The 12,929-nt window shown below is 42.9% G+C and overlaps 1 protein-coding gene across 1 annotated transcript in view; it reads right to left on the minus strand.

The window, feature by feature from the left end:
* ANGPTL5 (angiopoietin like 5) overlaps positions 1 to 11,769 on the minus strand; it is a 29,745-nt gene extending 17,976 nt beyond the window's left edge. Inside the window, exons 1-2 of the mRNA XM_018571969.1 lie at positions 11,540 to 11,769; positions 2,857 to 3,034 (exon numbers count right to left, since the gene is read on the minus strand). Of these exons, the coding sequence (XP_018427471.1) occupies positions 2,857 to 3,034; positions 11,540 to 11,641 (280 nt within the window). The 5' untranslated portion in view covers positions 11,642 to 11,769. The remainder of the gene's footprint in view (positions 1 to 2,856; positions 3,035 to 11,539) is intronic.
* Between the last annotated feature and the right edge of the window lie 1,160 nt (positions 11,770 to 12,929).

A 12,929-nucleotide genomic window follows, 5' to 3' on the forward strand; every position in this document is an offset into this window, starting at 1 on the left:
TCCTCAGCTGTCAAATACTACATAGCATTTGTGAACTTCCGAATGCCTCACGAACCAAATGGCATTCGGGAGTTCGCGAATAGCATTCACACAGTACCTCTCTCTCTCTCTCCTGCCCAAGACTCCTGGTGACTGCATGCTAGGTAGATCACAGGCATTTCTGGCACATCAACAGGTGGTTTCTGTATGTGTAGGGTCTTTAATACAATAAAACATAGGAACATGTATTTCAGAGATGTACTGCATTTTTTTTAAATTAAATTAATATATTTATATAAATATAGTAACTTAATTTAATATTGATATTAAATTAATATTTTGCCCTGGCTATGCCAAAATGGCATTATTCCCTTCAGCCGTAGTTATATAACATTGTTATCAGCTGCAGTTAAAATGTACAAATTGTGAGCTGAACCCAATACTTTTTTTGCCTATTAGGAATGAGCAATGTGTTGAAAGATCTGTCATAAGCCTGGCACAGAGTTACAATATTTTGAGCGTATCCTACTGAAAGCTGTGAATATCAGATTCTCAGCGGGAGACAACAGAAAATGTAGCCAAGTGAGCTGCCTTTTTATTTTGCTTTTGTGTCTTTAGGAAATAGGTTGGAATAACTCGTATATCTTATGGGGGAAAAAAGTCTCTGGGTTCAACTTAAAATGAGTACATTTTTATTGTAGCTGGAAACAATGTCAGATACATTTGTAGCAGATAGCATGAATTAAAGTCAATTGCCAACCAAAACTCTTTTTTGAGTCTTGCACAGGCTAAGGAAGGGTTGTCGGGTTTGACTGTTCTCTGTGTCTTCCAATGGTAGAGATTTCACTTCCCCACAAGCACTGAGCAGTAATAACTTGAGGCAGAGGTTCTAAACCTTCCAGCTCCATACAGAGTGTTGGCGGGACTCAGACTTAAAAGATTATAAGTACTATCCTTGTCGCACTCCTTACCGATATGTCCCTTGTAGTGGGGGGTGCTCGCAGTGACTGCGGATAGCGCCACGAATGTCAGCAAAATTGTAGAAATGTCACCAGCACACCAGTCCTTTTAAGATAGCAAAAGCTTAATTTATTTAAGTTTTTTGTCATATGACCAAACAAGCGCTTTCGGGACCGCACAGGGTCCCTTCATCAGGCTTTAGCATTGACAATTGTACAGAGACCCTGCCATCACCTGACATCAGCTGGCTACGGCTCCCTTCGGTTCAGCCGAACATGAGCTGAAGTGAAGAACCCGTTCAACCCGTTCATCTGGATTGGTTGAGCCGAACGCCCGGCAGTTCACTCGCTGCCGTTTGCCCCTTTTCTCATAGGGGCTGAACAGCAGTGAGTGAATAGCTGAGCGGCATTCGTCTTGGTTATTCTGTTCGCTACCTTGGAGGTCAACCAAGCATGATTGCAGATCACCAATAAATTAACATCTGACAGATTTAGGTAAACACAAGAGGGTCTGGCAAGGAAAATGACCCAGGTGAGTCATAAACTGAAGTTACCACCAAATTTAAAAATCATAGCTCTGAATTGGAGAGTGATATTGTAAAATAAATAGTTGTGTCTCATCAAGAGAAATCCACACATCACTCATGGGTGGGTTACAATGGTCACCTGACAAGCCACATTACCCCTCCTGAGCCAACCATGATTGGTACACCTGACAAGTGAGGATTCTATTCAAAGCTAATTTTATGATGCACACTAATTTAGGGGTTATCTGACAGTACAATGTAAGAATATTACACTATATGGATAGTTATGATATTGACAGTGTGGGAAGAGCAGAGAAGGACATCGTAAAGGCTTAGCCCTCCTGCTCACTTTACCTAGCCCTGCTTTAGGGGCCGGCTCCGTGACACCCCCTAGAAGAGGACTGATAAAAAAGATGCCCCAGAGGCAGCTAAGGAAGCTCTCATTTTAAAATCAAGAGGAGGCTCTTGTAACATCAGAAAGAGAAGCTTGTGTAACATCCAAGAAGAGTTCCCCTTTAACCTGCAGAAAGAATCTTTGCAAGCCTTACTTGGAGAAAGAGCCATTCTCTGCCATCTTCTCTGCATTGAACTGGACTCCGTCAGAACTTATAAACCAAGTACTGTTAAGGACTCTCTTTTTATTCCTTTTTATTTTACTGATGTATTTCTGTCTCTCTTTATTATCTTCTTTTTCTGTATATTTTTCCTGCACCGTTTCTTCTATTAAAGGACGATCTTAAAAATTGTTAAGCTTATCTCTAGGCTCTAAATAAGAACTTAGAGTATCCTTGTCTCTGTAGAGAGCGCTACTGTATAGTGATTCCTGTCGTATTCCTGTCTGAGAGGACAGCGGTATCATAGGGTTTGTTTACATTTTTTTTATTGTCACAACATATGCTGAAAACAGTTTATGTTTCTGTTTAATGCCCGTGGTGGCAGCTACTGTTTTGGGTGTAAGGGGTTAACTGCTGCGCTAACCAACCTAGTGACTCTCAGCTCTCAGTCTGCTGACCTAAGATTGTTGTCCTATGAGCTGGGAAATCTCTGTGCAGGGTGAGGCTGAGAGTGATATTGTTACACCCTTGTGATGGCTCGCTCGCTTCAGAACTGTGTACAGCAACATGTTGTGGACGTACAGTGGGTTCAGACTGGGCCGTTCCGTCCCATCTTGGAGTTCCCATTTAAGCATCAAAGTTGCCCTAGGAGAGTGTGTTTGGGGTGGGCATGGGAAGTCTACAATATTTAATTAAAAAAAAAGTGTTCACCAATCTGGTTACATTTCTATATTTCCCACAGCATCCAGACTCCAGCGGTATGATGGGAAAAAAAGTTTTGCTTATCAAACATCACGGAAGTATGAGGAACCGCAGAAGACAGAAAGGTCTACTTACTGCACATGTTCAGTTTTTTCTCCTTTATTATTAGGGACATTTCTCGGCAGAGCTGAGCACATTGCTGGTTGCTTGCTCCCACACTTGTAGACTGGATTTTTCTCTTTGTGGATGAAGTTACGTTTTTAAGAGTATCTTCTACGATGTTGACTGAAGTGATGCCACCCATTACATTACCCTACAAGGAAAATATTTACAGTCAAATGAGTTTTTGTTGCATTGATGGATACATGGTTTGCATACTGTAATGTATTTTCCTTCTTTAAAAACACACATTGTAACTTGTTATTACAAAGCTAATCTTAAAGTGACACTAAACTCCGGAGTTTAAACAAGGGATGCACAGATACCAATACTAGTATCGTTATCCGTGCCGATACCGAGTATTTGGGCAAGTACTCGTACCCGCCTAAATGCTCTGATACCTTCCGCAATCCCGGAACTTCCAGTCAGAAGAAAATTTCCACTGACCGGCAGTGCCATAGGGGAACATGGAGCGGCTTCATGGGCAGTCAGGAAGCCGAGTGGCAAGTAATGACCCGCCTCCCGGTTTCCTGATGGAGCATGGAGCAGCATGGAGCTGGCTGAACAGCCGACTCCTTGCTGATTGGCTGGGAAGCTGGCTTTCCAGCTAATCAGCATGGAGCCGGCCGAACTGCCAGCTTGATGCTTATTGGTTGGGAAGCTGGTTTCCCAGCAGAATCACAATCGAGGCGGCCAAACAACATGGTGCTGGCTTCCCGGGCAATCAGGAGACCAAGCAGCATGTCATTACATTGCCCGGGAAGCCAGCTCCATGCCAACGAAAGCACCGGTACCAGTACTTGGTATCGGCGAGTACTGAAAGCAAAATATCAGTACTCGTACTTGACCGAAAAAACAGTATTGGTGTATCCCTACTAAAAATGCATTCAAATAAATTTTTGTTAATAGTTTAATGTATCTTATTTGTGTATAATTCGGCTGTAGATCCTCAAATCATCTCTGAATTGGTGCTGACACTGTCCTTCCTTCTGGAGGGTGGCTACTTTTGTTCCCCATGGTCTCTGTGTGTCTTGTAAAGTAGTCACCACTCCAAGCTCACTCATGTGATGGACTACAATCTCAATACAAATTACCAAACTAAATGTGAGTTTGTAATCCATCACGGGAGGAAGCTTGGAGTGGTGACTACTTTACAAGAAGTAGTCACCCCCCAGTAGGAAGGACAGTGTCAGCACCAATTCAGAGATGATTGGAGGATCTACAGCTGAGTGATACACAAATAAGATACATTTTTGTTAAACGTTAAGGCCCCGTTCACACCTTTACGTTTTGTTGCGCGTTCAATGCTCTATGAACGCTCAACAAAACGTACAAACATGAAAATCCCATTGTTTTCTATGGGTCTGGTTCACACCTTTCCGTATTTCCGCCCGTCTGAAAAGCCCTACAAAACGGCCTACGCTCAAACAAGTACATGTACTTCTTTGGGCCGTTTTGTAGGGCGTTTTACATTGGGATACAGCCAAGTAGCCTTCGGAATCGCACGACGATCGCGCAAATTTTTTTACTCGGAATCTAACTCCTGAGTTTAGTGTCATTGTAAAATATACTTAAAGTACTTATTTTCTGTGATCATAGTACATAAATAGGGATAACCTCAGGTGTGAACTGAACCCGGAACGACCCTGAGCTCTTCCGAAGGAAGTGCTATGGGTCCAGAACCACCAGATTCCAGATGTAAAAATCAGCTGATACTTCCCACAGGAATCTGCTGCCGGCACTAAAAAGCCTGTGAGAATGACGCCTAACTGACGAAAAGTCATGTTCAGGGGGGCACAGTTAACCTTGATTTTCTCGTTGATATTTGCATAAAAAGTTAGCTACCATACTTCTGGATCCATTGACGTTTTTCCATGCAGTTTTCATTTAGTCTCTGTTTACACTTGGGCATCTGCATGCATTTGTTAACATGTATAGATACGTTTTACACATGTTGATGTGCTTTTTTTGATGCATTGTATGCGTTTTCATGCCTTACGCGTTTATTGCTTTGGCCAATTACAGGCATATCTGCTGTGGCATCATTAGGTGTCATCTTTCTTGTACTTGCCTTCTGCTTATTCTATTGTTGTGTTGTACAGATATCCTTGTAATTGTGGTCACTGGGATCATACAGCAATGTCCTTGCAATCACCAAACCTATTGGTTATCCCACATCAAGCATAGTGTGGCTTCCTCACACCATCACCTTATGCAGCCTGGCCAGAATAGATGTTGCTAGGAGGAGGAGACTGGTTGTTATGCGCAAAAACACACCAAATACATGCCAAAATGCATGTACATGTGTGTTTCATGCACTCTCATTGAAGGCCAAAAATTATTTTTTTTATATGTTTGGCATCATCTCTGACTGTATACAGTTCTTTTAGAGCCTTTGTTAGTAGGCTTTGGGCTTGTGTCAACGGAATCCGTTTAACATCAGTTTGAGATGCTGCAGAGATCATTTAGAATTAATTAAAAGTGCACATGACCCGGGGGCGTGGCCAGGATGTGAGGCTGAACGGACGTCCATTGCAGCAGCTCCGATCATCCGTCTAGCCATCCTGCTTCCCAGCTGACCCAATCGTGGTTTTACACTTACCTTCTCCTGGCGGGTGTTCCGGTGACGACTGGTGTTCCGTCCATGCGAACCCGACGGCGATCGGCCCGGCCCCGAGCGAGCGGTGTGACTTCAGGCCCTGCTCCTGTCACGCGTGCCGGCGCCATCTTGGCTGCACGCTCTCCCTCTCTCACTACCACTAGCACGCAGACCGCTCAGTGGGGAGACATGGAGCCGGAGGTGAGAGCACATAACGCTGCCAGCCTGCATCCTTCTCAGGGCAAAGTCCCTCCAGATGCCACGGACGCCATCCTGGCGGCGATTGAGGCCAGTAAAACGACCCTAATAGCCAGGATGGATACGCTGGCCACAGAATGCGGCCTAATCCGTCAAGAGATGCTGATCGGGGATTGTCTATGCGTACTGTGTGTGTATTTTGGGCATATGTTATGCCGTACTGTGTGTTATTTTGTACTTAAGGCACTATGTTAGTGCCCTGTTTATTTGTATTATAAACTGCAAAATGAATAAAAAGATTTATAAAAAAAAAAAAAAAAGTGCACATGACCCGCAGTTGACCTTCCTCTAACCTGAAATTGTTTGGTGTCAAGTTGGTTTTGCACTCCCATTGTCCTGTATGGGAATGCAAAACCTACCTGCTGTGAACAAAAGCCCCCCCACAGTACCATAAAGTGTATCAAAACCCATCATGTGTTTGGCTTTAATTTGCTAGTCAAGTCCATCTAAATCTGCTGGTCCATCTAACACTACCCTCCCCACAAGTTGACAATGCTGCTAAGAGTTCATACCAACCTGGGACACTGTGGCCGCCCCCACCCAACACTCAGCCGGCCCTAATTAGATTCCTAACCCTTTCTGCATGCTCCTATTGGCCTATCACTACAATACCAAACAAATGGACTAGTAGAAATTTGCAGGGGGTTGCAGGCTGGCTTCTAGCACAGAAGTGCAAAAACTGGATTTAGGGCACCACCAGCACTGGAGCAGCCATGAGCAGTTTCCTCAGGCTGCTTCATTATAGGGATAGCCATGTGTAGTTGGATTAAGTGCACTGCCATAAAACGCTGCATGTTTGCATTTTATCGCAGCACACTGCCCACTGCATTGTAGTGTGAATGGGACACATAGAAAACACTTGTTTTCTATGTGTCCTGGGGATGACCTGCATTGGCCGGGTATAGCACAACACAGGTCACCGCAACTGTCGCTTTCAAGTCAACAGAAAACAATTAATATTTTGAACAAAACAATCATTTTTGTCTGTGCACCAGTTTAGTGCAATCGATTTCTAAAAGTTGTAATTAATTTGATTCAAATTTTAATTAAAACTGATTGTTATATCAAACGATTGTAACTTAACATGTGTGACCAGGATGAGATCATAGTAGACATCCCCGGTTTCTTGGTCTGCGGTGGGGGGATCCAGCCACTGTTGATTTTCTGGCAAGCCAGAATGTATTTTTAACTAAACAAGAAATGAATAAGGATCCTGAAAATACACATCTTTTTTAAACAAATGTTCCCACCTCCTATCATCACATCACAACACAGAACTGGAAGCAGCTGTTGGTGAGAAGAAAAGGTTATACAAGGCTACTCCGAGCATGTTCTCCACCAACAACAACAAAGCCAGCCCACATGTCAGGTATCCTGAAAACAATAACCAGTATATCTGTACTATTCAGCCATATGTGAAAGGGTTGCTATTATAATGTATGTGTCTAGGGGCCTATTTATAACAATTGGGGGAAAAAAGAGAACAAAAGCAGACTTGCTACTCATGGTCAGATGATATTATGGTATTTTTTTTCCCAGGGAAAAAAAAGAAGATGTGTGATTGGTGGGGTACAGCTTTATATTTCCCCTGAACCTTCTCCAGGTTTAGTAAAAAGTCTCCCGATACATTGCTGTGAAAGTAGAATAAACATCCTAATGAAATCTATAGAGGCATGATTACACTTAAATACTAAAAGTGATATTTTACATCAGTCTCAGTAACTGTGAACTTTAAGCACATAAGCCAGCAAAAGAAAGAGAGGACATAGTTGTTACAGATGACACAGGTGATGCAGATCCCCCCCCCTCCCGAGGCATGGAGTCTGAGGGCCCAGTCACACCATGAAGAGTGTGTTCCAGAGTGTTTTGGGGCGGCAGGGGGCATGGTGGTGCATTGAAGTCAATGGCACCGCAGCCATGCCCCCTGACCGCAGTGCGATCGCCGGCACCGGAACGCGTGGCACATTTTTGGCTTGTCATGTATGGGCACATAGCTCACAAAGCATTATGGCTGTTTCGAGCTTTCTCCAAAATAATGGACACATAACAGGCACCTGTTTTGGCTTTAATCCCTCAGTTTTCCAATACACAAAAGCAGCATGAGCACTAAGGAGAACATTTGGAAACACATTTAAGGAATCTGTCACTCCGTAAAATGAAGACAATGCACCAGGAGGTCTTCCTTCTCTGGTGGTTAGAAAGTGTGATTGGCGGCCTCATTGGCCAATAGGAGGAAGCTCATGCCACAAGACCATGAGTTGTCTGCGGCATAGAGCCCTTTTCATTATAGAGTTTTTGTGGCCCTAAGAAACTAAACTAATTGTGCATGGAGGAACCATGACCTTTTATATTCGTGTCAGTCAAATTATCAATTTTCTAAATATACCTAAAACAATAACAATGTGTAGCAGTCTGAAGGACTTTACCTTACCCTATGTAAGGTACTGGGGATGTAACAGGGTGTCCGCAATATAAAACCATTAAACAACTGTCTGTGTTTTCACAGAGATCATAGAACTTCAAGAAACCTATTAACGTCTTGTTATTTAAGGAAATTTACTTCAATATTCTCCATATAAAGAAGTACATATCTGATATCACTCGTGTCCATCAGAAAAAAATCTTCCTGTATGTGTTTTATTTATTTATTTTTTGGGGGAAAAGCATGTTTTCTTCCTACAAATCTTTAGACTACAATGATTGAAATCAAAGGACACATGCCTCTGGAAATTAAATTAGAACCAATGCTAGAAGCAAAAACACATGTTGACAGACATTCAAAGCTGATGCATGAAGAAAAACTGCAGCCCAATTATAAATTACTAAACAAAAGATTTATATTGCATATTTCTCAAAACTTCTACCGTCTGTTATCTAGTGTCACAATTGTCCCTTCGTACCTCCTGAAACCATGAAGCAAAATTAATGCACTGTACTACAAAGTCGAAATATCAGTATTAAATTACACTGTATGTACAAATAAAAAATCATAGATAGATAAAATGGCATAACTATAGCCATAGCAGTCCAGGTGGCTGCAATGGGGCCTGGGGGTAAAAAGGGGCCCCATTAGGTTGTTGAGGCAAATTAAACATAGAGCATGTGAAGAGAATACAGTACTGCTGTATCATTAAGGGTTGGAGTGGTTGCAGTTGACGACAACTCTAATTCCCTGTAAAGCCTACAGTGTAGAGACAGCAGTATCTTAACTGCTGAAGACTGCTCTGTCCCTTGTGATCTTTTACTGGACAGGAAGTTTAGGGAAGTGGAGCTGAGAGAGTTGGAGCTGTTTGGAAACATGATGACTGTAAGTGCTTGCGCAAAAGTTAGTTTTAGAAGTTGATTTCCACATTTGGTTCACTTTAAGTCAAATAAAACATTTGACCAAACAGTTCTAAAAGAAGTATATTGTATCTTTTCGTAGCCTGAGCTGTAGACTTACTAACATTCAAATGTTCCATCTTCTGAGTTAATGGAATGACGGGACAGTCAAATAACATGCCATGCCGTCTGTCAAACATATTAACTGCCACTTGTTAACTGTCTTTACACGCCTTGCTTTATAGGTATATAAACTTTCAAGCTTGAAAACTTTCATTACTAGCCCACAGGAACCAAACTCCAATTAACACATTCATTCTCTGTCATTATCCAGTCCAGCTTAGAAAGGGTCTGAAGGTCGGGAGGATTTGGACATTTACTTTTACATTTTTCTTTTGGTGAAGAAGGGAGAAATTAGTTCAAATAATAAACCACAAACCAAAGGGTCATAAAGTATAGTTAACTGATTAACAGCATGGTCCACCCTTTTGGTAAAATAAATAAATAAATGCACCCACGTAGATAAAAGAAAAAATGTGGCATTGAATACGTTTTTTGCATTGGAGCCTGCAAAGCATTGAAACCGCAACCAGTACAATGCACAGGCTCCTGCAGACTCTTCAATGAACTACAAGTATGGTGACTTTAACACACTTCATTGAGATCTACATACTAATTCACAGTGCTGTTCAGCATGCGTGGTGCACACAAGATGCTTTACACACTGCTCTTGGGCTGCCTGTGTCTGTCATTGCAGGCAGCATCATTATGTCACCCTGTAGTTTCTCCTTGAAGCACACACCAACGGGTGGCTCCATGGGACCCTTCAAGCGAAGGGTCCACTGTTATACAGTAAAAAAAGGGAAAGCACATGTTTCAGGGGGACAGGAAGACAGCACTAGAGATAAGTCTGGGCTTGGTGTGAATCCATTTCACTTAAGCTCCCCCATGCCCGCTCAAAGCTGTGGCTGCCACTCCTCCCATCCCACCCGATCAGTGGCAGCAGTTGTGGGCATTCCCATGTCCCTTTGTGACCTATAGGTGCGGGTTGGGTAATACACTTCTCCTCAACTGATTGGGTCAGGAGGAAGGAGTGGCAGTCACAGTTTTGAGTGCGCTTGGGCGAACTCAGGTGAACTGAGTTTTTATTAAGCCCAGGCTTATCACTAGACAGCATGTGGAGAAGCAGCAAAGCAGGTAAGTGTTCACATCAATAGTAGAAATATAAAATGGTAGGCTTCAATATCACATTAAAGCCTTAAATTGGCCACACAAGAAAAAACTTCTAATTCCCCTATTCAGGCAAACAGCATGGATGAGGGACTCCATCTCCTGCTGGACTATTGTATTCTGACAGAGGTGTGCATGCTGTTGTCAGAATACCCAAACAGTGACCTGACCAGACTGGTTTTTCAGACTGGCACCATTGACAAAAGTTGATTGAAAAGTCAACCCCGACGGGCCACACAATGGTCGAATTTCAGCAGAGTCATCAGGTCTCCATAATTCGAGTAGTGTGTGGCCAGCTTAAGTGACATAAACGAATTTCCAAATATGCAGAATACACATATCTGCGTTAACAGATTTGTATCCAAAGCTGAGGATCAGATAGTCACCAGCACACACACAATGTATTGTTGATCCCATTACGATTTATAGAATCATTGTCACCATTTGTCATACACAGCCAAAGTTTTCAGGTCACATAGGGCCAATGAGGATAGGATCAATGATACATTGCTTGTTTGCTGGTGACTATCTGATCTTCATTGGAGTTCCACCCGGCACCATTTATGTCATCACTGCAAGAACCACCATCCAGTAAGGTCGCAACACTGTACGGAGTGATAGGTGACTCAAGACACTATTTCTTGTATCCAAAGCTCTCTCCAAGATCACTGGCACGCATGGTCTTCTTGTGGATTAAAGGTGACCAACCTGTCATTGCATAAAAAGTAATGGCTGCATATGCTGACTTCCTCCTAAACATGTATCAAGCTGGCTTCCGTACTCTCTTAGTCAATCCTGATCTTCAGGATTGACTTGCTAAATATTGAAATCAATGGAGCAATATGACAGCCAAGCGTCTTGAATTCTTAGTAGAGACCAGCCATGGCATCCTGTGTATTTCTAGCAACACAAGAGCCCAGTTGGGGTTCCAGCTCTAATCCATTCTTACAAATTCCATTATTCTGTGTCTAACAGGATCCAACTGTATAATAAAGCATGAATGTACACACATTGAAATAACCCATTCTAAATAGTGTCCTGTATAAGGCAAGTGCAAGATAACCCATAGCAAGTCATTGTCAATAGTTTGTGTATAGATTGCTGTAAACTAGTTCCTTCAGATCACTGCACTCCAGTGCTCTTTGCACTACCTAAATAAATAAGGTTTAATATATTTACATATACTGAGCTACATGCTGTATCCATAGCATTATAGTAACATAGACATTATATCGGTAGTAAATGGCTTACCTTGGCAGAGAGAAGGGAAAAGTTACTACTGGTCAAAGTACTTTCTCCTCTGCAAAGAACAATGTGGCAGAAAATCAATACAGCTGCAGAAAAGTGCCTCATCTTTAATATGAAGAAATGAAAACACTTCAAGAAGAGCCGTCAGATCGTCCTCTGAAAACACTGCAGACCGCAGATGCTGGAGCAGAGACTGCTGGAAGTTGAGCTGTACACACAGAGCCAGCACCACTGTCTGGATCTCATCAGGAGAAGTGACTGTCTCATAGGAGAAGCTTGCAGCCTCTTTGAAATCTTAAATTGATCCACTTGCTACTAATTAATATGCTGTAGTAAAAAAATTGTCAGCTATTGTAAATTTGTGGGGATTGTTATTACGTCATTATATTATTTTACATATTCCAAGCATGGCCAGGATTGCGGAAATTGGGCTAATCAAAGGGTCAGCCCACCCAAATCTGATTATGTTGGCAATGGCTTTGCCCCATCAGGTTAAATCCACCGCTGGCTTCTTCTTCTTATCTTTTAAGGGCTTTATCATACTATATCTTCTTGATGGAGGTCCTGTCTTCATTAGTGTTGAGCCTGAACTTGGTGCAAACTTAATTCGCCTGAGTTTGCCCAAGCCTGCTCAAAACTGTGACCGCCACCCTTCCCCCGGGTCAAACAGTGGTGGCAGTTGTGTCGGAGGCATTCCCCATCTCTTTGTGACATATAGCTGCGGGGTGGGGAATGCACCTCTCAGCCACTGACTGGGTCTGGAAGAGGGGGTGACAGTCCCAGTTTTGAGAGGGTTTGGGCATACTGGGTTCACACCAAGTCCAGGCTCATCACTAGTCTTCAGCCACTCAGCAGGGTTAAAGCTGAACTCCGGGGGAGACAAGCACAGTGGCTTAGCGGTTCTGCCTCTCAGTACTGGGGGTCCCTGGTTCGAATCCCAGCCAGGACACTATCTGCAAGGAGTTTTGATGTTTTCCATGTTCTTGTGTAGGTTTGTTCCGGGTACTCAGATTTCCTCCTACACTCCAAAGACATGCTGGTAGGTTAATTGGCTCCTATCTAAATTGGCCCATGTGTGTATATACTATATATGCATGTGAGAGATGTGAGATAGTGACTATAGATTGTAAGCTCCTTGAGGGCAGTGACTGATGTGAATGTACAGTATGTGAAGCACTGTGTAAAATGACGGTGCTGTATAGTAGATACCTGTAATAAATAAATAATACCTTATTCTTCACTATCTCAGCATCTGGCACTCTCCGACACTCCCAGGCTTTGGTCAGGCCCTCAGCATCCTCATGTACGTTGCAGGACTACTGATCCTGCATCATACATGATGGCGCCAGAAAAGCCTGCAACTGGCAGAGCGGAGAAGTCAAACAGGGTTGGG

This window comes from Nanorana parkeri, unplaced genomic scaffold, assembly GCF_000935625.1.
Source record: "Nanorana parkeri isolate BGI_ZX_2015 unplaced genomic scaffold, ASM93562v1 scaffold1882, whole genome shotgun sequence".
NCBI lineage: Eukaryota > Metazoa > Chordata > Amphibia > Anura > Dicroglossidae > Nanorana > Nanorana parkeri.